This window comes from Zootoca vivipara, chromosome 13 (genome assembly GCF_965207765.1).
Source record: "Zootoca vivipara chromosome 13, rZooViv2.hap1.1, whole genome shotgun sequence".
In the NCBI taxonomy this organism is placed as follows: domain Eukaryota; kingdom Metazoa; phylum Chordata; class Lepidosauria; order Squamata; family Lacertidae; genus Zootoca; species Zootoca vivipara.
In genome coordinates, this window is record NC_142596.1 from 30,836,237 (window position 1) to 30,864,066 (window position 27,830).

General features: G+C 45.1%; 1 protein-coding gene across 1 annotated transcript; it reads right to left on the reverse strand.

Moving 5' to 3' along the window:
* Positions 1–230: 230 nt before the first annotated feature.
* Positions 231–27,497, reverse strand: LOC118092978 (mesothelin). The gene is made up of 19 exons (XM_088657060.1): positions 27,431–27,497; positions 25,223–25,266; positions 22,876–23,091; positions 21,525–21,695; positions 19,304–19,447; positions 19,138–19,187; positions 18,365–18,485; positions 16,728–16,813; positions 15,672–15,801; positions 14,460–14,650; positions 13,015–13,105; positions 11,849–11,960; positions 10,560–10,744; positions 8,532–8,678; positions 7,030–7,163; positions 4,752–4,885; positions 3,732–3,826; positions 2,332–2,521; positions 231–628 (listed from the first exon to the last, which is right to left on the reverse strand). The coding sequence occupies exons 1-19, from the start codon at positions 27,495–27,497 to the stop codon at positions 531–533; spliced, it is 2,406 nt and encodes an 801-aa protein (XP_088513186.1). The 3' UTR covers positions 231–530.
* Positions 27,498–27,830: the final 333 nt, after the last annotated feature.

The window sequence follows — 27,830 nt, forward strand, 5'->3', positions numbered from 1 at the left end:
ACAAAAGTAGCTAATTCTATGTTATTTGCATAATTTATACAGGTCCTGGTGTCTCATCATAGCTCAGGCTATGAAGCTCCTACTTTGCAAATGATATTGCTGCATGAATGAAGCATTCTACATATTATTATTATTTATTAAACACCCATCCTTTACCCTAAGATTTCAAGGTGGCGCGCGCGCGCGCGCGCGCGCACACACACACACACAGTTGTACCTTGGATCCCGAACACCTTGCGAGTCAAACGTTTTGGCTCCCAAGTGCTGCAAACCTGGAAGTGAGTGTTCCGGTTTGCGAACGGCCTTTGGAACCCAAACGTCCAATGCGGCTTCCGAACGTTTTGGAAGTCGAATGGACTTCCGGAATGGATTCAGTTTGACTTCCTAAAATAATCTCCTTCACCCACTTCCCTAAGGGTATTCTTGTTCTCCCCACCACAGGCAAAGTTGAAAGTTGATAGAAAACTGTAGCAAAATGAGATCAATCATCATTACCACATTGCCCGTTTTTTGATTAGAGCAGGAGAGTTTCATGAAAGGAAAGAAGCCAACGACAGAGTCAGGAGGAACGCAGGGAAGAGGTGCAGGAGATGGGCAATGGTGGCGGCACGGGGCGCTCCGGATGTCTCTGGAGAAACAAGAAACAACATCGTTATGACCCTATAGTCAGATTCCTCATCTTCCAGGAGAAAGGGTGAGAACACTGAAGCAGAAGGGGACAGGCAGAGGGACCCAAGAAGAGCCTGATGGATCAGGCCAATGCCCTGTCTAGCCCAGCATCCTGTTGTCATGGGGCCAACCAGATGCCTCAATGTGTGGCCCACAAACAGGACCTCTGAGTGCAACAGCAACTCTCCCCTCCAGCGGCTTCCAGTAACTGGTGTTCAGAAACATGGTGGTAAAGCACAGGCAGGCCCGTCTTACCCATTGAGGCTAGTGGCGCGGAGCGCCAAGTTCTGGAGGGTGCCAGATGAGAGCCCGGGGAACACCGAACGAGCGCATTGAGTGAGCGAGGGTGTGTGTGCTGCTCCCACTGAGTGTTGGCTTGGTTTTTTCCCTTTTAGCCTGCAGGCGCTGAATTCTGTGGGGCACCAGAAGGCTAAAAGGGGGAAAAACTGAGCCAACGCTTGGCGGGAGCGGCGCACGTGCCCTTATTCACTCGGCGCAGGCCCGCTCGCTCAGTGTGCTGCCTGGCGTGGCCACCGGCACAAAGCAGCCAGCTGAGCCAGGAGGCGCCGAGTCCAGCCTCTGCCTTTTTCCCGCTGGAGGAGCTGCCTTCCAGCCACTGCCTGCCTCCTCCAGCCAGAGGGATCTTTGCACCACGGTGCTGGATATGCTTAAGACGGCCCTGAGCACAGCCATCATGGCTAGTAGTAATTAATAGCCCTTGTCTCCAGGAGACAAGTCATACATTTGAAGCACATGGCTCCCACCCAAAGAATCCTGGGAACTGTAGCGTACCCCCACCCAAGAACTACAATTTCCAGCACCCTGAACAAACAGCAGTACCCATGCGGTTTTGAGAGAGGCAATCTGATTTAAATGAGATTTAAGTGCATGGTGTGTACACAGTGTTTAACTTGGAGAAGACAGAACTGAGAGGCGATATGGCAGCCATCTCCAAATATTCAGAAGAGTAGTCAGTCATAGTGATGATGGAGCAAAATAGCTTTTTGTTGCTCCACAGAGTAGGACTCAAACCAATGGGTTTAAAGTACAAAAAAAACCAATGGGGCGGATTGGGGCGGAGGGGGCATTTTTGGTTAAACATAAGGAAGAATTCCCCAACAGTTTTAGTTGGTTGACAGTGGAAGTGACTCGCTTGGGAAGTGGCCAGTTCTCCTTTGTAAGAACTTTTTAAGCAGAACCTGGATGGCCATTGATCAGGGATGCCTATCAATGGCCTTTGGGATAACCTTTGGGATCCTTTCTAACTCTGTGGTGGTTTTGGGCTGTGTTGTTTAGTCGTTTAGTCGTGTCTGACTCTTCGTGACCCCATGGACCAGAGCACGCCAGGCAGCACTCCTGTCTTCCACAGTTTTGGGCTAGTCACCACCTTACTGTTGTTGTGCAATTAAAATGGGGGCAGGGCGGGGAATGTGCACGGTCTGAACTCCTTATAGGAAGGGCAGATTGCAAAAATAAATAAATGATGACTAAATAAAGTAGCACATATATCTGAATACACAAAAAAAGACACATGGAGACATTTTCATAATTCCTGCATACTGATTCTCAAGCTGGAGAGCTTTTATTATTGTTGCGGGTCATCTACCTCCTACACCACTGGAATTTAAACCCCCTCGAAAGCAAACACCCCCCGTTTCTTACGGTTCTTTTCTTCGCGAGGCACAACAATATATCCGTCAGGGATTCCCCCTCGGAGCCCAAGGGCCAGGCTGTCCAGCTCGGACTGCTTCTGCTTCACGATCCAGTCTCTTATGAAGGGATCATTCTGTTGAGTCTTCAGCTCTTCTAAATTTATCCCCAGCAAGTGTCTGACATCGGTGGGCGTTAGTTCCTGTGAAATGAGTCAGAGGGAGATAGTTATAGGCAAGTGTCTACCCTGCTGGGATTCAAAAGCTCCAACTGCGAATGTAAGCAGCAAAGGATATACAGTATGTACATGTGTGTATGTGTTTGTGTGGCAATGTCCCTCCCTCCCCAGGAAATAAGATCCAAGACACAGTGAATTTATTTTAAGTGGGTGAAAAGGCCACAACTTTATTGGTTTCGGATGTTGAGCGGTATTGGCTTAGGCATTGGAACCTAACCGGCTATATCTGACTGTAACCCGTGTGTTACAGCCTGGGAGAAATTAACCACCAGAAAGGAGCCCAATGATGTACATCTACTGAGACACCTCCTGTGGCCACCGTTGGGGGGTGCAATAAGGCCCTGACCTCCGTAGGCCCAGGACAAAGCTACCGCCCCCGTTTGTTAGCAACACCACTCCCGGTACAGTTACATGAGGAGAAGGCTGGGGTGTGACCTATAGAAACCCCCCAGGGACTGGTAGAGAAGCCCAGTCAAAGGCTGAATTGTGCTCTGATAAATTTCATTTCATTTTATTTCGATGTTCTTTCTGAAGGTCGCTTTCCACAGCCAGCCCAGGATGTTTTGCCGCTTCAGGAGAAACAGAGAATGCCACCCTCACCTCTTCCTCATCTTCCCCCACAGCCCTCCCGCACTGTCGCCTCCTCCTCTGAAGCCACAACTACCCTGTGCTGAAGGCAGGAGCAAAAGGAGACCAGAGATATTATCCTAGATACTGTTGTAACATCCTAGCTATTGATCCTGTCATAACATTCAAGGCGGCCAAGTTTTGTGCAGCAGCGATTAAAATACGGCGTACAATGATTAGCACCCAGGCTTAGTGTAATGTACCGACCGATGGACGTTCCTAGGTCAGAAGGTTTCCTTTCTGACTGAAAAAAGGATGACCTAGAACGGCCTTTTTTGTGTACTGTATATGTGATTTTACATCAACTTATCTTGTCTTGAGTTTTTAAATTTTGTAATTGGTGTATTTGCCTTGATACTGGTCATTGACCGTAATAAAATGACTTGTACTAGGTGGTGGCGGGCATGGAGGAGGAGGCAGGGTGTGGAGGAGATGGCCGGGAGCTGTATCTACTGTCTGAGGCAACTGCCTCACCTTGCCTCATGGGCAGGCCAGCCCTGTCAATGACAGGGTGTCATCTTCAGCCCTACGGCATTATCCCACTCACCATCACGGCGTCGTTTCGCAAGCCCTTGAAAGTGTTGATGTCCATGTTGACATTATTTTTGCTGAGCGCCCTCAAATCGTCACCCGGAGCACCTCCTGGAAGAAGAAAACTTGGTGAAAACTTGATGCTTATACATTGCCAACCTTTCTTGAGTCAATGAAAGAGATCTTTTAGTTATGTTTAGAACTGAATTGCCAAGTTCCTTAATAAAGGCAACACTTCACGGTGTCTTTAACTTCTCCAGCAGTCCCAGCTTTTGATCCAGCACAGAGCAAGCATGTCTCTGTGTCTCCAGCTTCTAGCCTGTTCCCAGTTCAGCCACTCTGGCTCTTGTTTTCCTGACTAGCAGCTAAACTTGTCTGACCAGGCCAGCAGCCTCTGCTCTTAGATTCTATCCCTCATTGAGTACAGCACCCAAAAAATTGGAAGGGGCTCAGGGTTTTATCCAGACTGACCCCCATGAAACCCACAACATTGTTTTTAATTTTCTCAGTCCTGCAAATAGGGATGGTGAGGAAATAAAATTGGATCCAAACCAGAAATAATGGTGGTGATCAGGGAAGGACAAATATACCAATTTCGGTTCTCTTGGTCCCCCATTTTCCCAAACCGAAATTCTCTACATTTCTGCATCAACTTGTGGGTTTTATTAAAAACAAAACAAAACACCCTCATAAAAATTAATCAGAATTTTAGTGCAAAATTCTCTTGCATGCAGTTGTGACAACTACAGGTATATGCATACTTGCAAGCAAATTTCTCCAATCTAATGCATCTTTGTATCTTGTTTTCACTATGCTGTTATGCACATACCCTAATATGTGCATTTTTTAAAAAATAGGCAGTTCCTTCCATCTCTAAGTAAGAAGGTGGGTGGGAGGGCAGATTGAGGATGGTGGGGCAGTGTCCCAATTTGCCCTAATGGATGAGCTGATCTGCTGCTTTCAAGCTGCATCTCAACAAACTGCAATGCTCAGCCTAGACTGCAAAGGTGTTTCCGAAAATGATGCTGTGACTTACCCAGGAACGGCTTGATGAGGTTATAGTAAGCAGGGAACTCGTTGTGTCGGTCAGAGTAAGCCCTCTTGGCTTTTGGGTACAGGATAACCTTGGTAGTCTGAGGACACCCACCAATGTTGAGGGTCTTGGCACTCCTGTCAAGAAAGGCAAGGAGGGAGAGGGAAGAAGAGGCGAGTGAGTCTCCAAGGCCTTCCACATTTCTCTCAGCTTTGCTTATTATTCACTGGAATGAAGGGGTCCAAGAGCTGAGCTCACTAGGTCATACAGTCATAGAAACATAGAATTGTAGGGTTGCAACGGATGCCAAGGGTCCAACCCCTCCATTCCAGGAATCACAGCAAAAGAATCTCTGACAAACAGCCACACGATATCTGTTTATAAACTTCCAGGGCCCCCCAAACTGTGGTCCATGGGCCACCAGTATTTTGTTTATATATTATTTCATTTATATCCCACCTTTTTCTCCAAGGACCCCAGGGCAGGGCTGGTTCAATCCCCAAATCAACCCTGTGAGGAAGCTTAGGCTGAGAGGCAGGGATTGGCCCAAGGCCACCCCAATGCACTTTATGTTTGTGGATTTGTGAAGATAGGAGACTGCACATCCATTACACTGAATATGCATACAGTCATACCTCAGTTTAAGTACACCTCGGTTTGAGTATTTTCAGTTTAAGTACTCCGTGGACATGTCTGGAACGGATTAATCCACTTTCCATTACTTTCAATGGGAAAGTTCGCTTCAGGTTAAGTACGCTTCAGGTTAAGTACGGACTTCCAGAACCAATTACACTCATACCTCAGGTTAAGTATGCTTCAGTTTAAGTACTCTGCGGACTGTCTGGAACGGATTAATTCACTTTTCATTACTTTCAATGGGAAAGTTTGCTTCAGGTTAAGTACGCTTCAGGTTAAGTACAGACTCCTGGAACCAATTGTGTTTGTAAACCGAGGTACCACTCTATTGAATTTTAATTGTACTTTAATTGTTTCTTTTATTTCCCATATTGTATTATGATTGGAATTCTATGGGATTCAAATTATAACAGAATAAAATACAATATGTGAAGAGAAATTGTGCACTATAAAACCGAAGTAATGCACATGACCTTCTAATGGCCGACGCTGGAAGACCTCAAAGCCCAGGATCTTAATAATCAAGTTGCACCCCTGGATTCTGCCTCCCACCTGCACACTATACATGTCAGGGGCTGGTCTGGATTGGAAGATTGGGGAAAGCAATCACAGGGAGATCAGCTCCTAACAGAAGAGGAGGGGGACTATTTCCCCCCCCCCCCCGCTTCCAGCATTTCCAGAAGCAGAGAGACAGACAGATACAGAAGCTGCTCAGTTGAGAGAGGAGCTACCCAGCTATGAGATAGTAGCTAAGCAACCAGAAGGGAGGGAGCAGTTGAGCAATACATCAATCAAGAGTGGGGGAGAAGCCCCCCCCCGAACTCGGAGGTCCGAGCATGTCAGAGAACAAAGGAGACATGGGGGGGAATTCTCGTTGGTGAGCTTCTTGCTGCGGAAGTGGGGAGGAGTTAGAGTAGGCAACTGATATCCTTGAGGAGGGTTGCCTGTTTGTACTTGCAATATAAAAGGTAAAGGTAAAGGGACCCCTGACCATTAGGTCCACTCGTGACTGACTCTGGTGTTGCGGCGCTCATCTTGCATTATTGGCCGAGGGAGCCGGTGTACAGCTTCCAGGTCATGTGGCCAGCATGACAAAGCCGCTTCTGGCGAACCAGAGCAGCACACGGAAACGCCGTTTACCTTCCCACTGTAGCGGTACCTATTTATCTACTTGCACTTTGACGTGCTTTCGAACTGCTAGGTTGGCAGGAGCTGGGACCAAGCAACATAATGCTGTAATAAAAGGACTATAAATCTACCAAATGCTCGTTAATTCTTATTGTTGAGCTACCAGAAGGAAGGGGGGAACTCCCGTACTTGACAATAAATTTAAAATGCTGTGATACCACTTTAACAGTCATGGCTTCACCCAAAGAATCCTGGGAGCTGTAATTTGTTAAGGGTGCTGAGAGATGTTAGAGGACCCCTATTTCCCCTCCCAGAGCTACAATTCCCAGAGTGGTATAACCTTCCCAGGGAACTTCGAGAATTGTAGCACCGTGAGAGGACTGGGGTCTCTTAACAACTCTCCTCACCCTTAACGAACTACAGTTCCTGGTATTCTTTGCAGGGAAGCAATTTGCTAAATGGAAAGTGGACCTCCTTTCTTGCTAAGAGATGAAGGGTGTTTAAGGAGTTTACTCACTTGATAGCGTTCTCTGTGATCGTTTTAAGCTGGTCTTGGGTCAAGGAGCACATGTAACGTCCCCCAACAGCATCCAGAACGGCGCCATCAAACCGGCCTCCATCCTTGCCATATACCTGAATAATCCCCCTGGCCTAAAAGAAATAATTTCCAACCCAAAACAGAGTGGCTTGTAAGTATGTCTTACAGGAGCAAAGCTAAGACACTGCTTAATGAACTAGCCAAAACTCAGTTAAGTGTACTATGTCAACCTTTTACTATTTTGACCATTTCCACCCTTGTCCCAAAAGGAAACATTCTCAGGGGTCTCACCAGAAGGACCATGCACCCCCACTGCAGACACCTGCCCAAGCCTGAGCAACCTTTGAAAACGATGGGTTTCAGGGCCATTCTACAAATGTATCTTTTTGGGGGAAGAGCTATTATTATTATTATATCTATTTATATCCCCGCCTTTCCCTCAGACAGGGACTCAGGTGGCTTTCAGATAAAATAGCCATAGCCCAGTGGTAAAGCACCTGCTTTGCATGCAGAAGGTCCCAGGTAGGGCTGGGAATGTCCTTTGTCTGTAACTCTGGAGATCTTCTGCCAGCCAGTGTAGGCAATAGTGAGCTAGAGGGACATAAGGCAGCATCTATGTTCCTCCTTATGTTCCACAGCAAAGTTGCAGGGCAGCTGCTTGGCATGCAGAAGGTCCCAGCTGCAATCCCCAATGGCATTTCCAGGTATGGCCTGAAATGGCCCCTGCTTGAAACCTTGGGGAGCAATTGCCAATCAGGCAATATTGAAGTAGGGTGGCTCAGTTGTCCGACACATATAAAAGCCAACTTCTATGACTTTTCCAGCTGATGTTGGTCGGCTGAACTAGTCTTAGGAATGCTCTGTGCTGACTCCACATTGTGGCTCATTCTATCAACGTTTTATATATTCTGAATATTCAGAAATCTGGTCTGAGGCACCAAAATGCACTGGGGTGGGCTGAAGGGGAAACAACTCATTAACTTTACCACCTGTTTAAAAATAGTAGAGGTGAACAGAGGCAGGGCCGTCTTAAGCGCCCCTGGCGGCGTGGAGCGACGGATCCCTCCAGCGCCCCCCCCGTTTCCCAGCGCGGTGGGCGGGCGGGCGCAGCGTGGCGGGTGGGCAGGCACAGCGCAGTTGCCTGTGCCGCAGCTGCGCGTCGAACCGGCCGGCCAGCGGGCGGGTGCAGCTCGCGGCGCCCTCCTGGCGGGCCGGCGCCGTAGTGCCCTGCGCCACCGGGGGTCTACCTAGAGCCGGCCCTGAACAGAGGCATCATAAGCTCTGTATATTTTAGCGCCGTCCCTCTAAAACTTTGCAACCAAATGCACCTCTTTACGCATGTAAAATGTTTTCTTCATGTTTTCCTTCTAGGAAGCGATTCATGAATGAAATAATGGATGAAAATCAAAATAAACTTCTAGTTTGGAAAAGGAGGGGAAGAAGAAAATCAGGGGAGGCTGTGCTTTTAAGGCTGACGTTACCACTTCGTCATTGGGCGCGTTGTCCAGCAAAGTAATAAGGGTGTCTGGTGAGTTGAACTTCCATTTCTTAATATCCTCAGGAGTCATTATGCTGAGGATGCCTCCCATGTCACGGATAACCGAATCGGGATACCCAGTAGGATAGATCTGTAGGGATTGCAAAGTAAAAATCAGTGTTTGAGAACACTGCTGGAACATTTCCTGTCCTTTCTCAGAGCACACATCCATCTGGAGACAGATTGCCTTAGTGTCTCTCTCTCTCTCTCTCTCTGTGTGTGTGTGTGTGTGTGTGTGAGAGAGAGAGAGAGAGAGAGAGAGAGAGCTGGTGACCATCAGGATTGGAGGGGAGGAATGCAGAGATCAACAACAGGCAGCACCAGAGGCCATGACAGGCAGAGTCACCCCCTGACAGGTTGGAAATAAGAAGCAGGAATGTTAGGAGATTCTGGTGACTAAGAAAAGGGGACACTGGAAGGACAGATCGTGAAGCTGAGGCTCCAATACTTTGGCCACCTCATGAGAAGAGAAGAATCCTTGGAAAAGACCCTGATGTTGGGAAAGATTGAGGGCACTAGGAGAAGGGGACGACAGAGAACGAGATGGTTGGACAGTGTTCTCGAAGCTACGAACATGAGTTTGACCAAACTGCGGGAGGCAGTGCAAGACAGGAGTGCCTGGCGTGCTATGGTCCATGGGGTCATGAAGAGTCGGACACGACTAAACGACTAAACAACAACAAGAAAAGGGGAGAGGAAATGGCTAAATGGCTGGTGTTCACTTTTTCAACCCGTGTGCAGAACAGAAATCAAGTGAATTTCTGGTATTCGATATTTGCTGGTATTACAGCTTTCAATATACAAACAACACATAACTGATTAAGCCCCCCCCCCCCGGCAATTTGCATTATCTTTCCTTTGCACTGAAATTAATGGGGTGAAACAACATATTGACAACCTAACTTACACAATTAACTATGTATATTGCATTAGTTACATAATTTCATGACAGCAAGGCAAACAACATGGCATTTCACAGAGGACGAACTGGGAGCTTAACAGAAACGAGGCTGCATGAGACTAAGGCAGGATGGAGGAACAACAACAACAACTTTATCATTTATAGCTCGCCCATCTAGCTATGATTCCCCAGCCACTCTGGGTGGCTCGCAGCAGAATAGTAAAAACATGATAAAACATCAAACATTTAAAACTTCCCTAAACAGGGCTGCCTTCAGATGTCTTCTAAAAGTCAAATAGTTGTTTATTTCCTTGCCATCTGATGGGAGAGCGTTCTACAGGGCAGGTGCCACTACCGAGAAGGTCCTCCTCCTGGTTCCCTGTAACATCACATTTCTCAGTGAGGGAACCAGCAGAAGACCCTTGGAGGAGAACCTCAGTGTCTGGGCTGAGTGATGGAGGTGGAGACGCTCCTTCAGGTATACTGAGTCAAGGCCATTTAGGGCTTTAAAGGTCAGCACCAACATTTTGAATTGTGTCGAGAAATGCATTGGGAGCCAATGAAGATCCTTTAGGACTGTTGTTATATAGTACTGGCAGCCACTCTCAGTCACCAGTCTAGCTGCCGCATTCCGGATTAGTTGCAGTTTCCGAGTCACCTTCAAAGGTAGCCCTACGCAGAGAGCATTGCAGTAGTCCAAGCGGGCGATAACCAGAGCATGCACTGCTCTGGCGAGACAGGTAGGGTCTTGGCTGGCGTACCAGGTGGAGCTGGTAGACAGGGAAGGAAAGGGAATTGGTGCCACTTTACCTCCCTAGCCAGGAGGCAGGCAGGGAGAGGGCTTGCTGAGGGCAGGCTGAGATTGGTGGGGCAGCGGCTCATTCACTTCAATGAATGAGTGGGGGCAGAGTGAAAGAGACAGAGAGAGAGACAGAGAGAGTGAAAGGCCTCAATCTATTGATCTGCTTGGACCAGTCTCCTTTGCCTGCAGTCTCAGATGAGCAATAGCTGAACTCAAGCCCTGGTTCCATGTCTCTCTTAGCAAACTATGAAAGCCAAAACATTGATTACCCGGTCCAGCTTTTCTTTAAGCACCAGCAACTGCTCCTCAGTGAAAGCATAACTTGAGATCTTGTTGAGATTGGCCTGCAGGGTTGTGTCATTCAAGCACTGGCGTAATTCCTCGTTATTGTAATCAAGAGGCATCAGCTCATCATCAAGCACCTCCGGTGTTATGGTCTTATCAGCTGGGCACCCTGGGAAGGCAAGACTCAATAGTTAACCAGGGTTGAAGATCTCGCACAACTGACAAGCCGGTGTGGATGCAAGAACCTCAGAAGAGCCCTGCTGGATCCTATCAAGGTCCTGTCTGTTTAGGTCCACCCCTCTTGCTCCTCAGCCACAGGTGATTCAGAAGCATAGTGCCTCTGAACCAGGAAGTACAGACTATGTATTGTAGGGTGCTCTCTGCTAAATATGTATTTGGAGAGAGGCTAAATTCTGTAACCTGTATTAACTATGCAAGTAATTTAAGGTTGGATGACTGCAATGAACTCTACGCGGGGCTTCCCTTGTGCTTGATATGGAAGATGCAGTTAGTGCCGTATGCTACAACACAGCTGCTGGTGGGAGTGAGGTCCTGTCTGCTCAGAGCAAAGTTCAAGGTGCTAATGTTAGTATATCAAGCCCTTAATAGCTTGGGAACAGCTTGCTGCACTGCAAAATTTAGGGAAGTCTGAGTTTTGAAGGATGGCTATGTTTCACTTTGTGTGTTGTTTTGGAAAGGGCAAATTAGGTAGACTTGCCTTTAGATGCAAGCTGAATTGAATTTCTCCCTCATCCCTAGTAGGAGTTTCTGTTCATATAGGGAAGAGAAGACTTCAGGAATGCCCCCTCTAATCCCCTCACTGCAAACGGAAGTGGTAAAGTCTGGCAATATAAACAGCATCTGTTTCACATATATCCAGGGTCCATTTCTGGTGTCTTCAGGTATGGGTGCAAAACTTTCCTCCCTGAAACCCTGGAGAGCCACTGGTAGTTAGTGTTAAAAATACTGAACTAGATGAACCAGCAGCCTGTCTCAGTATAATGCAACTTCCTACATTTCCCATGTAACAGCTTTATCATGGGATCTGCTGTTTGTGTGAATTTACAAACACAATTGGTTCCGGAAATCTAGGTATACTTAACCTGAACCGTACTTAACCTGAAGCGAACTTTCCCATTGAAAGTAATGGAAAGTGGATTAATCCGTTCCAGACAGGTCCGCGGAGTACTTAAACTGAAAGTACTCAAACCGAGGCGTACTTAAACCGAGGTATGACTGTAGCTCTAGGATTAAAAGCAGTGTTGCTGCATACCTTCACTACGTTTCAGCCTGGAGGGTTGGAGGTTTTTCACAACAGATGCCAGCTGTTCTGTTGGCATATGGGAATGGTGTAAGAAGTCTTTCAGCCATGGCTTTAATACATTCTGCAAAAGGAAAAAGAAACACCTATGTGGTGAAGGATGTAAGATCTAGAAAATCTATGCAATTCTCAATTACTTAAGCTGAATGCATACAGATTCCTTTCTTTCTCCTGGATTTGGGGTTTGGTAGCATGACCATGATAGCTATTTTTCAGAACAGAATACCACAGCAAATAATATGCAAATGGTGATGATGTTAGGTTTATCCCACCTTACCTTTCAAGATGGCTAACAAAGTCATCATTGCACAAAGCAGTTACAAACAGTTCAGTATAAAGTCACTGCAAACACAAGACCCATCATATGAAAGTTGGTTACTGATGCAGAATCATGAGATGTGACCTTCCCCTTGCCTGCTCTCATTTACAGAACTTCAGTGGCAGCACTAGTGATGGAAAATGGAACACAGGTGGAAATTAATGAACAATTTGTGTTCTGGTTGGTTGTTATATATCAGCTGGTTTTTGCTTTAGCAGTCTCCTGCACGGGAAGGATAAAGGTTTGCAGTTGGAAGTTTTGCACAGGAGGGTCAAAAGTTTACAAGGGGATGTTTTGCTCAGGAGGTTTTGCACAACGTTTTTGACTAGGAGCTTGACAAATAAGGGGAAACAGAAATTTAACAAGGTGTCCACTCTCCTTGCATAAAGGTTGGAAGAGAGAGTGTATATAAGTTACAGGTAGGTAGCCGTGTTGGTCTGAGTCGAAGCAAAATAGAAAAATTCCTTCAGTAGCACCTTAAAGACCAACTAAGTTTTTATTTTGGTATGAGCTTTCATGTGCATGCACACTTCTTCAGATTCTTCTATATAAGTTGAATTTGAAAATAGGGTAGAACAAGAAGTTGTGGAGATAAAGACTTGAAGAGACTAGGCTGCTTAGGTTCAATTTATCACATTTGTGACAAGGATAAGTGAGGGCCACAATAATTCCCACTTACAATTTCCCCATCCTATTTTCCTGGCAAACAAACATGACCCAGAGCACAGCACTTCAACAGAGACTTAAATACCATTCTGCTTTCCCTTGATCATGGGGAGTGGGGAGAGAAGAGACTTACTGCAGGAATACTTTGTAAGATGCTGTGATCAAATATATGGAGCAAACCACTCACTTCTTCCAGGGTAGAAGGTGACCATGTTGAAGGAAGCCTGAGAGTGGAGAGAAAGGGGATGGAAACTTATCAGCAAGCTACATATCAACAAAATGGAGCTCTGAAGTAGGGGCATGAGTTTCACAGAGAGAGGATGTTCCAATCAGAAGCAATGACTGTGACATTTAGAATATAATTTCTCCTTCATTAGGCATTGAGCAGCTGCAGAACACAAGGAATTGCACACTTGCATTTTGCAAGCACTAAACCAAAAGGATCCAACATCAAGTATTTGTCATTTAAAGCCTTGGTTTCAGTTGCAGAACCTGTGCGACATTGCAAGATCATAGTTACCCGCTCCAAATCCATTTCTGCATGTGTAAAAAGTATAATTCCATGGGGAAATGAAACCTGTACTGTGTAAATTGGTGGTTGTTTGTGTGAGATTCAGGTTTCTTAGGCAAACCCCAACTTTCAGCTACAGAGCATGGCTTTTGAAGCTGTGGAATTTATGGGCTGTAGCTTAGTGGTAGAACATCTGTGTTTTGTGCAGAAGGTCCCGGGTTCAAACCCTGGCACGTTCAGGAAGGGTGAGGAATGACTCCTGTCTGAAAACCTGGAAAGCTGCTGCCAGTTAGTGACATGGTAATAGCCTAACTCTGCTTTTTAGGTATTATTCTATAATCTGACTCTGTATCATATCTGTCAAGTTCTCCCTTTTTTAAAAAAAGGGAAATTCCCTTATGCTGAATAGGCTTCCTCGAGAGAAAAGGGAAAACTTGACAGCTATGCTCTGTATCCGTGTTAGGCATGACTTCCTCTTAGGGAACCTAGCTTTTGCTGCAAATATAACATTTCATGATGAACATTTCCAGTCAAAAACCCACAATTCTAGCTTTGAAATGCTGTTTGCACTGGCAAATGCAAATGAATTAGCTTCGGTGGCAGGGCCGTCTTAACCATATCTGGCGCCCTGGTGCCAAGATCCCTCCGGCGCCACCCGTGAGTGAGGCGGGCAGGAGGGGCGCGCAGGGAGCTGAGAGGCACAGAGGAGGCAGCCCCAGGCCAGCGCTCCCCACGTGCCTCTGGAGAGCGGCCTGCAGCTGCTCAGCAGCTGAGACAGAGGCGCGGCAGAGGCGGCCCCAGGCTCGCTTTCCCCGCGCACCTCCGGAGAGCTGCCTGAAGCCGCTCAACAGCAGAGGCGCGCGGAGGCAGACACCAGTGTTCGGCGCCCCTTCCACGCCCCTGATGGCCAGGCGCCCTGGCGCCTTGCACCACCCAGCCTGGGCCTAGGGACGGCCCTGTTCAGTGGCAATCCAAACAGATTTCTGACAACCAGTTTTCTTTTCAGGAGAATTCAGAAAACTCCAAAAGAGCAAAAACAAAAAACTAAACCTGCGGGGTGATCCTACCCAAAGGAGGTTCTTCCACTGCTGAGGAGAGTTTGGATTGCTTTGATTTGTTCAGGTGTGAAAGACTGGCACTGATTTAACTGTGTCAGGAAATTGTTGCCGGATGCTGTGATGTAGTCTGCGCCAAGGTCACAGACTAAGTGGCCCAGAATTGCCGCATCTTCCTTAGTTACCTGCAGGTCATGGATGTCCTAAAGAAAATAGTTTGTAAAAAAAATTGTGTAATTTTTTTAAAAAAGAGAAGCTATCAACATCTTAAAATAATTTAGTTGATTAATAACCTATATTTTAACCAAATAATCAAATATATTTCATTAAATTAGTTTCTGTATTTACTGTATAGGTACTATTATGAGATATTTTAGAAACTGGGAGATAACTTGAGACTGAGTAGACCAATACTTGCTGCCTTTCAATTTCTCATGAAAAACACACCAGGACTTCAGAAGTCTAAAAACTGCCCGTAACAATCTGCTTCAACTATTAAAATTGGCCCTCATTGATAAAAATGTCTCTTTAGTTAAAGGTAAAGGGACCCCTGACCATTAGGTCCAGTCGTTACGGACTCTGGGGCTGCGGCGCTCATATCGCATTATTGGCTGAGGGAGCCGGCGTACAGCTTCCGGATCATGTGGCCAGCATGACAAAGCCGCTTCTGGCGAACCGGAGCAGCACACGGAAACGCTGTTTACCTTTCCGCTGTAGCGGTACCTATTTATCTACTTGCACTTTGACGTGCTTTTGAACTGCTAGGTTGGCAGGAGCTGGGACCAAGCAATGGGAGCTCACCCCATCACAGGGATTCGAACCGCCGACCTTCTGATCGGCAAGCCCTAGGCTCTGTGGTTTAACCCACAGCGCCACCCGCATCCCAATGTCTCTTTACAAATACATAAATAAGCTAGAACAGCAGTTGATTCACCTACCAATTGTATTTTTTTTCCAGTCTGGAGAAGAGAGATAAAACCCAGCTTCTATCATGTGATATCAGGTGCTTATTGGCAAACTGATTGTATTTCACATTGAGGTCATGGGCATAAGAGATAAACCTGAAGTCTGTGCTGTGAAGAGTATTCCCCCCCCCTAGGGTGTTTTCGAGTTAAATTGAGAGTTTCTTGGTCCAGATTGCCACTTATTCTGCACAGATGCAAGCTAGAACAAATGCTTTTGCTCTTATTGCCACCTAGGGTGCCAGAATTATACTTTACTTACCAGGCAAGCTAACCCCTCTGACAGAAGCTGTTTACGTTGTGGGGAATCTTTCTCCAGGACACCAATATTGGCTTTTCCGACGCGAGTGACATACTCCTTGCAGTTTTCACCTGCTGCAAGGTCTGAAGGCCTAGAAACAAGAAAGGATTAATGAATGTTTGTGCATATTGATTGACTCTCCCCCCTCTGCATTTAATATACCACTGTGCCACATCACAGTCTCCAAGTGGCAAAAATATTTCAGAGGTTCTAGTGCAGGGGTCAGCAAACTTTTTCAGCAGGGGGCCGGTCCACTGTCCCTCAGACCTTGTGGGGGGCCGGACTATATTTTGAAGGGAAAAAAAATGAACGAATTCCTATGCCCCACAAATAACCCAGAGATGCATTTTAAATAAAAGCACACATTCTACACATGTAAAAACATGCTGATTCCCAGACCGTCCGCTGGCCGGATTGAGAAGGCGATTGGGCCGGATCTGGCCTTAGTTTGTTCTAGTGCTTACTTCTGGTTTCCTTGGAATGAAGATAACTGGAGACTGTGGTGTCTTTTTTTTTAAGATGGTGGTTTTATTTGAACATATATACAACCTGAGCATAGGATGGAGGGGCTCACAGCATCAGTACTCCAACAGATCTTGCTTCTCCATTAGGTTGCTGGGGGAGAGGGTCTCCCCCAAACCATAGCTTTGGGTTCAGCACAGCACAAGACAAGCCTCTCTGTGTCATTCCAGGTCTCGGTATCAGCCGGACTAAACAAAAGAGCATCCCCTGGCTTCTTATTCTATTATCTACAAGACAGATGAGGGGGTGGGGAAGAACCCGCTTCCTCCTGAAAGAGCATCGCCAGCCAGTCATCTCCATAGTAACATGACCACTCTTTAGTCATGTGAAAGCAGGGTGCTTACAAGCCCGGCTAGGGCCAATGTCTTAACAAAGACTTTGGAAGTAGTTCCCTTTGGTGGATTCCAACCTTACAAATACACAATCACAAGCTTGGAAGGAACTCATGGGCATCACTCAACCCCACCACATCTTATAACACTACTCCACATTTACCTTAAAAAGAGAAACAAGTCTTTAGGATAGTTGTTTAAATCCTCTAGGGGTCCACTGAGCAGTACCTTCTTGGCTAAGCAGCTCAGCTGAAAAACAAACCAGAATATTCTGTTAGCAAGTACAAAGAAGTACAAGCAGGTCATTTATTTCAGAAAAAGGCGAGGGGATTTTTCCTTTAAAAAATAAAAAATAAACAACAGCAGCAACAACAACAACACACCCATCTGTGGTGGTTTTGGAGCTGGTTTTGCTGAATTTAAGCCCCCCAAAATTTCCTTTGCATATGCCACCATACCTGAGGGCATTGGGCTGGCTGAGAAGATTAGGGCAGACTGTGGGGACATACATACATACATAATTTTATTTGTATGCCATCTTTCCACAGTTCAAACCATGCTCAAGGCGGTTTGCAACATGAAAAAACCCACTACTTAACTAGAACATAACAAAAGAAATAAAACATTAAAAATACACAACCAAACTGGATAATTCCCACATAAATCATAAGATCTAAAATAAATATACAAAAACCCCACAGCAACAACAGCAATAACCCCTCCAACAAAACCCCACAAACAACACCAAGTTCCCCATCACCTGCTGCCTGAGGTGGCCTCCTTACCCTACCTAACAGTATGACTGGCCCCAATTCTGTTACTTATTTTTTTAAAAAAAAATCTTTATTTGATACCAAACATAAAATACAAAGCAACAAAAATAACATAAATAACAAAGCAACAAAAGTAACATAAGTCAACAAGATCAACACAACACAACACAAATACAAAATTATATAAACTTATATAAACTTGTACAAAATTAAAAAGAAAACTTATAAAAAGGAAAATAAAGGAACAACAAAAGAAAACCACACACAAGCATAAAACTAAATAAACTTCCCAGCTTTCCATATCAGTTCCCTATTTACAAGTAACATCAACTATGCTTTCCTCCTATATAACTAAATCCTTATTTCATATTCCAATTTCCCCCATACACACACTAGATCTAATAAACTTGTACGAACTTATTCGAAGCAAATCACCCATCTGGAGTCTAATCCTTCATTACAAAGGTAATCTTTTACATATTTCCATTCTTTTTCCCATTTTTGTTTAGGGACTTTCCTAACTATCGCTGTTAATCTCGCCAGGTTCATAAACTCTACCAATTTGATATGCCAATCTTGGATGGTCGGTAACTTGTCTCCTTTCCATTTTTGTGCGAGCATATTTCTCGTATATTTCTGTCCAAAACTTACTAATTCTTTCATAACTCCACCAACAATGGTAATAATCCCCTACATTTTCACTGCATTTCCAGCACTTGTCTATCTCATTTTTATATATCCTTGCTAGTTTTGTCGGTGTTAGGTGCCACCTAAATATTAATTTCCATATATTCTCCCTAATTCCCATACATGCTGTAAAATTAATATCTACCCTCCACAATCTCTCCCATTGGTTACTATAGATTACCCTACCAACATCTTGTGGCCCCAATTCTGTTACTATCTTATCCCCAAGAACACACACCAATGATAAAAGCTGAGGTGGGAGATCTAATTCAGGTCTTGGAAAATACTTTCAAATATTGATCTCAAAAAAAGCCCTCAAGATGCATGCAAAGAAACCGACCTGTTCTTCGCTCAGCTGAACGTTCTTCTGCCCCAGAACACTGAGTAGCTGTTGGAATCTCTCATCATCCATATTAGCAGCAACTGCACAAGTAACACCTTGCAGTATGGAAGGGGACAGGCTGGAAACCCAAGGGAGCCCCATAAGCGATGAATGAATAGTAGGAAAGAACATCAGCAGTGGTTTTTAAAAGGTGAGGGGCTCAGTCGAATGTGTATGCAGGAGAGAGGTGGTGATGTATCTCCTAACCTTTCTTCTCCTCCTGCTGCCTTTGAAACACTTAATATGGAGGGCTCATAATTCGATCAGGGGCACTGGTGGCTGGCAGAGCCAACTAATTCTTGTGTTGTGGGTTTGAGGGGTCAGTCTGGATGATGCCCCGAGTCCCTTCCAATTCCAATGCCCAGTGAGGCTTAAAATGGAAGAGAGGAGGTTGCTGGCCTGGTCAGACAAGTTGCTTTGTAAGAAAATGAACTGGCCACTGAAGTGTCCTCGTCAGCATCCCAAAAAGAATGAGCTGGGTTGCAAGAGTTACAACTAAGTGACGGTGCCTTCTAGGCTAATGGGTGGGCCTCTCCTCTTGTCTTCAGACCATTCCCCTCCAAATAAAGCCACCCATTTGAAAGAGTGCTATAATAATAATAATAATAATAATAATAATAATAATAATAATAATAATAATTTTATTATTTATACCCAGCCCATCTGGCTGAATAAATGTGGCATTTCCTCAAAGACCAAAAAGGGAAAAGAATATTAGGGGTCAGCAATACCTGTGGATTTCAGGGACCCTCTTGATTATATCAGAAAACAACATCTCGGCCTATGGGAATAAACCAAGAAGAACAAAAACAATTTCCGTTAATAACAAGGACACGTGATTCCTCCTCGATGTCCAGGAGGAGTTGGAAATAAAGGCGAGTCATCTCTCTGTCTCACCTGTTCTGGGGTCCATGGCTTGTCATTGAGATCTTGAATGTTGAATGTGTCACCAGGGACCAGCAGCGATTTTGGTATATATTGAACCAGACCATCCGGGGTGTATTTTACCAGGTCGTTAAATCCTGCTGTAGCAGCAACCAGCTAGAAAACAAAGTTATACTTCACGGGGGCAGACTTTTGCTGAACTGGATGACAGGCCCATCTAGCCCATCACGGCTGCTTTGTTTATTTATTTAAAATACTTATTGATGACTCTTCATCTGCATATTCCTGGGCAGTAGGCAAAAGTGCGAAAACAATCCATCGGAATATAAATATTAGGGGTGTGCAGGTGGAGGAATGTGGTTTGGGGGTGCTCTCCACCTTCCCTGAGTCAAAGCACAGTGTCAGTAAACTGTAATACGTTAGATCAGGGCCTTCACAAAACCTCATATCACTTTAATATGAGAACTGAACCAAAATTCTCCCCTATTCCTAACTGGCCTTAGGAAGATCCAGGTTAAAATACCTACTGGTCCACAAAGCTCACCGAGTCACTATTTCCCCGCCTAGCAGGGTTGTTTTGGTTGGAAATGCAACAGCAAGGATCCTTCAATTGATTACTTAAGGTTAATCCCGCTGGTGTTAAAGTCAACTAACAATAATTACAATGTAGGGGTTCCGGTTTCCGCCGGCAGGAATGGCGGACCTGTTTTCCATCCCTCTGACCTTCGTAAGGAATTTGGCGGTTGCTAGGGGAGTAAATGGCAACCCCCTACCCTCTCCGGGGGTTACGGAGAGGGGCCGCTGGCCCGCGATGCCCCCAGGCCCACTCCGACTGTTTATGGAGTGGGGGGAGCTTGGGCTGAAAAGCACTTACGAGGGCCAGGACTCCCGGACGCTAATCTGCATGGCGGGGATTTCCATGGTTAAAGAAGATAATTAGGCTTAAATCTATGGACATACTTCAGAAGGAGGGGAAGAAGCGCTGTTTACTGCTGAGAAATCTATGCTGCTGAGGGAGAGGAGTTAAAGGCTGTATATCATCTGGAAGAAGGATTGATGGGGACGGAGCGATAAGGGAATGGAGTTTTATTTTTCTTCATATGAGTTACTTCGTACCTTCCCAGACGCGATGTCCTGGCTTGTTTGGAGTGAAAGAGAAGCAAAAGACTGTGTGAGTTGAACTTTATAAACTGTTGTTACTGAGCATATTTTTTAAAGATGTGGAGTTGCAGATGAGAAAAGCCCCCCCCCCCTAGTCGGACGGAAGGAGTCCTGGACGCGTTCGGAGGATTTATGAGCTGTGACGCACTTTGAATTGGAGCAGCGACCTGAAGCTAAGTTCAGCTATAGGGCAAGGAGATCCATTAATTTACCAAGAGTTTATGGTTTGATGTTTGGGTCTTCTGCCTGGAAAAGCTGTAAATTTTATAAAGATCGTTAATCTTCATGGCTATGAGAGAAAACGAAAGTGATTTGAGCTTTTTAAGATGGCGCTGCTTCGACGCAACAGGGAGCTACAGACTAAGAAGATTTATGGGGAGGCTGGACTGATTAACCCACACAGGAGAAAGAACATTTGTGAAACCTCGTTTGATATTTATCTCAGCAGCGGGAAACAATCGGTTGAAAGTGGAAAACATCTATGTGACTGTAAGGGGAAGATCTGGATTATTATGAACTTGGAGGACGATTTGAACTTTAGAAAAAAGACGGCAGTGGACGGTTGCGAGGAATCCCCAATTTCTTGAAGCATGGGAACCCAAATAAAAAATTCTTTAGATGATTTGGCATAACATTCGGTTTGATTGATATATATATGTGTATAATTTGAAATAATGAATGTGATATAATTGGTTTTAATTGGAAAATTAATAAAATATATTTAAAAAAAAACAATAATTACAATGTATGTGAAGTGCTTTTAAAAACATGAAAGCTGTTATTATTAGGCCTCTCTGTCAGTTCTCATGAAAGGCTGGAGATTTTGAGCTTCCCCTCTCCTTGAAACCTTTCCATTATGACAGGTCAAGGATCCTGTAACTAAGAACTAGTGCTTCAGTTTATTTTCCCCCTTCTCCCTCCCCATCCCCCTTTTCTTTTTGTGCCGTGTCTTTCAGATTGCAAGCTGCTCTGGGGGTTTGTTTTGTCTGAACAGAAGAATTTTCAAAAACCATTTAACAAATAATAGCATCGCAATACTACAATGAGTTAACAGGAAAAACAAAGGCCTCACCTTTTCCACAAATGCTGTTTTCACAGTGGGTGGCATAGTCTCCAGCTGCTTGGCAAAGCTTGGGACTTTAACAGCGTCCAAGACCACCTGGGCAGGTATGGATTCCAGGCTGGTGTGGCTCAACCCAACCACCAAACTCCCAAGTGCTGCAAGGCTCTGGCCATCCTGAATCTGTAAATAGGAAACTCTTAGCTGTAGAAACAAGGTTGGTCATCCAATAGTCAACTTCACCCAGAAGACTGAATTGGTAGCTTGGAGCTGGGAGACACTGCAAGCCCACACTGAGCCATGTTCTTAGGGGACTTCTACATGAACTTTTTTTTTAAATAAAAAAATTAGTTATACTTTTCATTTTACAACAAACACAAAACATAAATTTGAATTATTCCACATCATAATTTGACAACCCTACCCCTTTTTTGTGGTTTCTTACATTTATACTGTTTTTTTTAACTGCATTTCCATGTTAGCCCTATTTATTGTTTATCCCAGTTAGTCAATATATGTTTTCTGTCACTGCATGTTTTTACTTTAATCCTGCTAATGTCTTAATTTGTTTACAATACAGTGGTACCTCTACTTACGAACAACTCTACTTACGAATGTTTCTACTTATGAACGGAGCTCCATCCGCCATCTTGGATGCGGTTTAGATAGGATTTTTTCTACTTACGAATTTTTAGATAGGGTTGCTTCGACTTACGAATTTTTTCTCCCAATGCATTCCTATGGGATTTGACTTACAATTTTTTTTTCGACTTATGGATGTGCATTCGGAACGCATTAAATTCGTAAGTAGAGGTACCACTGTAGTTTTGTATTCTTGATTTCTTATGCTTCCAGCAAGTTTCACCATTTCTGAATATTCTGATAACTTCTGTTGCCATTCTTCTTTAGTCGGGACATTTTTCTCCTTTCTACATGAGCTTTTGACCCATTTCTCATTGGACTGATTTCTTACCAGTCTCATTCTGACCTGCCAGACACAGAGGCCAATGTGCACATAGGAAACTGCCTTCTGCTGAGTCAGGCCATTGGTCCATCTAGCTCAGCACTGTTCATACTGACTGGCAGTGACTCTTCAGAGTTGCAAACTGGGGACTCTTCAGAGTTGCAAATTGGGGTGCTGAACCTGGGAACTTCTGCATGCAAAGCAGATACTCTACCACTGAGCTACACCTCTTTCCCCAAGGCAAGATTTGCAGATGGGCAGCTCCTGTTGGCAAAAAACTTCAACTTTTTGCAGAAGTTCCCTGTACCAGGTGAGATGTTTTTCTTCACTCCCATGTCTCCTCAAGGGTCCTGCTCAGCTGTATGTATTTCATATACAAGGGGACAATGTTCTTCTCACCTGGTATCCAGAACTGAACAGTTTCTCCAGGATGGTGCCAGCCTGTTCAGGGTCCCAGCCCTGAACTTTGCTCAAGGAAGGCAGAGAAGAGGCCAGGACGCTGCCAGGGATGCAGTTCTCAATCTGCTGCACTGAGAGTCTGAGAGCCTTCTGTCCCAGGGAGTTCAGGATTGCTGGAGAGAATGTGTCACACTGGCTGCCTGGCAAGCCAGCAACCTGGTGGCAGAACAAGAATGAATGACCCTGGGCCCAGACTGAGGCAGAGGGGAAATCACATGTGCCCAATGAAGTCATGACCTCCTGAATCCATCAGTGTTCCAAATTAATGGAAGCTTGGGAGCAAGCTTGTTTTCTGCTGCTCCAGAGGGTAGGAACCAAACCAATGCACTCCAATGACAAGAAAGGAGTAGGGTTGCCAGACTCAGTAGAGGACAGGACTTCTGTGCCTTTAATTGCCCTGCTCTCTTTTGAGTCTGGAAACCTTAAAGAGAAACCAGCAGACCCTTTGCTTGGAAATTAAACAAAGGGTCTGCTGGTTTCTCTTTAAGGTTTCCAGACTCAAAAGAGAGCAGGGCAAAGGCACAGAATTCCTGTCCTCTATTGAGTCTGGCAACCCTAGAAAGGAGATATCTACTAAACATAGGAAAGAACTTTCTAATGGTGAGAGTTGGACTCTTCTTCATCAGAGAAGTGGACTCTCCTTCTTTTTTTATTTTTATTTTTTATTTTTATTTTTTTTGAAGTGGACTCTCCTTCATCGGAGGCTTCTAAACACAGGTTGGATGGCTATCTGCCAGGGATTCTTTAGCTGTAATTCCTGCATTGCATGGGGGTTGGGCTGGATGAGCCTTGGGGGTTCCTGCTAGCTCTACAATTCTGTGATTCTATGGATAATGAACTGGAGGCTGCAGGGGCACCAGATGAGGAGCTGGATCCTCCCAGACTATTGGGGCCCATAGATTCAGAACCTGGACTGTCACAGACATCTTCCCTGACCCCGAAGAAGCAGATGCCTCCCACCATAAATCACCAGTCTGGAGACACCAGGGTGCGTGCGCTGCAGAATGAAAGAGGTGTGCGTGTCTTCAGACTAGAGGGTTTGTTTGTTTCATAAAAATTATACACCGCTTTTTGTAAAATAAATGAATCAATCTCAACAAATTTACAGAAAAGATAAAACAATAAAATTATCAATAAGAAGAATTAAGAGCAATAATTTAAAGACCTTTGCTTCTGCTGGCGTGAGTTGCTCATTTGGAGCTGCCCGTGATCCCTTGATCAGCCTTGACCTCCAGCCTTGCTGCCTTCTCTCTGTGGGTTCTGGCTGTCTCACCCATAATATGTTCTAAGCTTCTTTGGGCAAACACCTGGACTCTTTGAAGCCCGCCTACCTTATCCATACCAGCCTTTCTTTTGCACTATTGCAGGGCTGGGGGACATTGGGCCAGATTGGGTTCCAATGTGGCCACCCAGGGCTCTTCAGCTGGTCCCTAAAACTCCTCCCAAGCCCCACCCCAGGCCACACCCCTCACTAGTCGTTCTTGAATATTTTGTCTGTCTGGAATGTGTTCAGCTGTGATGATCCCTTTGTGCTTGGCTGGATGCGGAGGGTGGTATCAAATGAGTGGCCTTTTTTCTTTCTTTTTCAGTATGGTAATTCTGACTGGTCTTCCTTGGCCATCTGTTGCCATAGAGCTGGAACAGTAATAACAGCCTGGATTTTTTTGGTGCTTATTTTACCTGAAGCCTCAATTCTGGACTCCATAAGAACATAGGAAGTCACCTTATTCTGAAGCTACATTCACACGAGTGTGAGACTCTTAATCTCAGAGTTGTGGGTTCAAGCCCCATGTTGGGCCAAAAAGATTCTTGCATTGCAGGGGGTTGGATTGGACTAGACAACCCTCGTGGTCCCTTCCAACTCTACAATTCTATGATATCATGGCTTCCCCCAAAGAATTATGGGAAGTGTAGTTTGTTAAGGGTGCTGAGAGATGATAGGAGACACCCCTGTTTCCTACTGGCTACAATTGCCAGAGTGGTTTAACATGCAACCCTTCTCAGGGAACCCTGGGAATTGTAGCTCCGGGAGGGGGAAATAGGGTTCTCCTATTCCAACTCTCAGTGCCCTTAACAAACGGCAGCTCCCAGAATTCTTTGGAGGAAGTCTACACCGACTGGCAGAGGCTCTCCAGGGTTCCAGGCAGCAGTCTTTCCCAGCCATACCTGGATCGGGATTGAACCTGGGACCTTTTGCATGCAAAACAGGTGTCGTACCACAGAGCTACAGCCCCTCCATAGCTAGAGGAAAGCCCAACAAGTATGCACGAGCCAAGAAAATACTTACTGGAAACTTCAGTGCAGAACTGGCAGTAGCTGCCACCACCCAACCTGAAAGACACATAAGGCTTCAGGGGAAAAATACCACACACCTCTTCGAATCAAATGCAGCTCACGTTTGGAAACCTGGCCCAGCAAATGCCCTTTGTCAAATGCTTCTTTTGCTTCAGCAGCAAAAACAAATAAAGTCCCCAAAGCTGTGATTTGCTCGGCTTGGCACAATCCGGGGCTCTGACAATACAGCACTTAGGTGTGTGATGCTAGAAGATAGGCCTTGGAGGAGGCACATGTTGTGCATCTACCCCTCCCCACCACAGTTGGAAAGGCTGGCATATCCAGTAGGCTGAGTGGGGCAACTTCTGGGCTTGTTAAACTAACTGCTGTCCCAGGTGTGGTGGAGAAGGCAACCTCACCTTTGGAGTTTATTTATTCTGCTATCCTTTGATTGACCGCTCTTTCCTCATTTGTCTGTGACCAATCTTGGTGTCTCAGTAGAGAACTTGCTGCTTTCTCGGCAGGCAGATGCCAGAGCCTAGCAAGCAGCTGCTTGTTCAGATCTGCTTGTCAGACTTGCTCATTTGCGCCTGAGTGACGTCAAATTTTCCATCATCTCCCTAATATGTATTTTGAAGTACAGTGGTACCTTGGTTTACGAACTTAATCCGTTACGGAAGTCTGTTCTTAAACCAAAGCGTTTTTAAACCAAGGCGTGCTTTCCCATAGCAGCGGGGGACTCATTTTACAAATGGAACACACTCGACAGGAAGCGGAACATGTTTGGCTTCCAAGGCAAAGTTCACAAACCAAAACACCTACTTCTGGGTTTGCAGTGTTCTTGATCCAAGTTGTTCATAAGTTAAGCTGTTCTTAAACCAAGGTACCACTGTACTGATAACCAATGACTTTTCTGCTTTTCCAGAGTGCAGTGGTACCTCGGTTTTCAAACGTCTCAGAAGTCGAACGTTTTGGTTTTCGAACGCCGAAAACCCGGAAGTAACTGCTTCGGTTTTCGAACGCTTTTCAGAAGTCGAACATACCACGCGGCTTCCGTATTGAGTTTTCTGGAAGTAAATGGTTATGGAAGTAACCGCTTCAGTTTTTTAACATTTCGGAAGTCGAACGGTCTTCCGGAATGGATTACGTCCGAAAACCGAGGTACCACTGTACCGTTAATAGCAGACCAAGCACCCCCTGGATTTACATTTGGTGGGAGACTGGAATTTACTACAGAGTAAATTAATACAGCACAGAACTGGTGGGAGAAGAGCTTTCAGCAATGTACCATACAAATGTGGAAAGTGGTTCTCAGTCAGTCATCCTTAGAATGAATACTGGAGCATTGGAGGTGTCTCCCTCTTTCTCTCCATAAAAAAGCTGGAGGGTTTACAATTAATAACATATAATATAAATAACATGCCCTTCTATCATTTGCTTTTGCATGCTCTAATTTTCTTCTAATTATATGATGGCAACGCCCAGATGTGAATCCATAAAGAAAAGGGCTATAATGAGGCCCAAATTAGATGTTCTCTTGAATGTAGCATGCAGCTGGTTATCTTGTTTGTCCTAAAATAAACTTAGGTGTGCACAGGAAAGGAAGGCTGATCTCTTCACTCCTCACTACAGTGAGATTTCCCCCCAGCCCACACAGCTAGGAGCATTAGGGAAATGTCTAAATGTTTTTTTTAAAAAAGGAACTCTCCCCTTCCCAAGAATTCAAAGGCCCCAATCCTCCCCCATTCCCCAAAAATCTCTCCCATTACTTGTCAAAACAGTTTACTTCCTTTTGGAAGTTTTCCCCAAACCCAAACTGGAACCCCTATTTTTGCTCCTGCTCCATATAAAGTTTTGTGGCGGTTTAGAGACCTGAGAATCCTCTCTTCAGAGATGCCCTTGAGTCTTATTAAGCTACTTTTTGCTTCAACATTCCTATCATATTGCCCAAGCAGGACTCTCTAAAAATTTACCTCAGCGCGTTGTTGTATTTGGTTATTTGTTCACAATTTATAGTTCACCCTTCAGTGGCCAGTCAATATTCTCTAAAATTCACCTCAGTGAATTTGTCTTGTTTAAGTATTTGTTTTTACAATTTCTATTTTGCCTGTCCCTGGCCAGTCAATCTTCTCAGGTTGGCTCAGGTGAATTTCAGTAAAATAAAAAAATTCCTTCAGTAGCATCTTGGGAGCTGACAGCATCCAAACATAACTGTACTCACCAACCATAACAATGGAAGCAAATACTCTTGATCGACGTAGCATTGTTCCAAATGGGTCCCTCCCCATGGCTAAATCTGCTCTCTCTAGAAAAACAACAACAAAGAAATAAATGAAACCTATTTCAGTTTTGGTCATAATTCTCTTCAGGTTTCCCTGATCATCAAAAGAACAGGAAATTCGTTAGAAATGCAGCATCAAAGACATTCCAGAATTTGCAAACACAGAGACCTGAGCAGCGCCGGATTTAGGCAATTATGAGTGGTTCTCCAGCTCAGGGGACCAAGCTAATGGGGTGCAAAATAATAACAATATTGAGAAGATCCATGGCTTTTTTCCAGCTGGAACATACCAGAACTCAGAGAATGAGGGAGGCATTCAGGGTGCATTCCAGCACCTCTT

Bases quoted from the DNA above. Each gene is read 5' to 3' on its own strand.
- LOC118092978 (XM_088657060.1), bottom strand. From the start codon at position 27,497: ATGGGGAGGGACCCATTTGGAACAATGCTACGTCGATCAAGAGTATTT. The intron at 19,448-21,524 runs GTGAGGCCTTTG...TTTGTTTTCTAG, and splicing joins AAACAGCATTTGTGGAAAAG to CTGGTTGCTGCTACAGCAGG. The intron at 4,886-7,029 runs GTGAGTAAACTC...CTTTCTTGACAG, and splicing joins ATCACAGAGAACGCTATCAA to GAGTGCCAAGACCCTCAACA.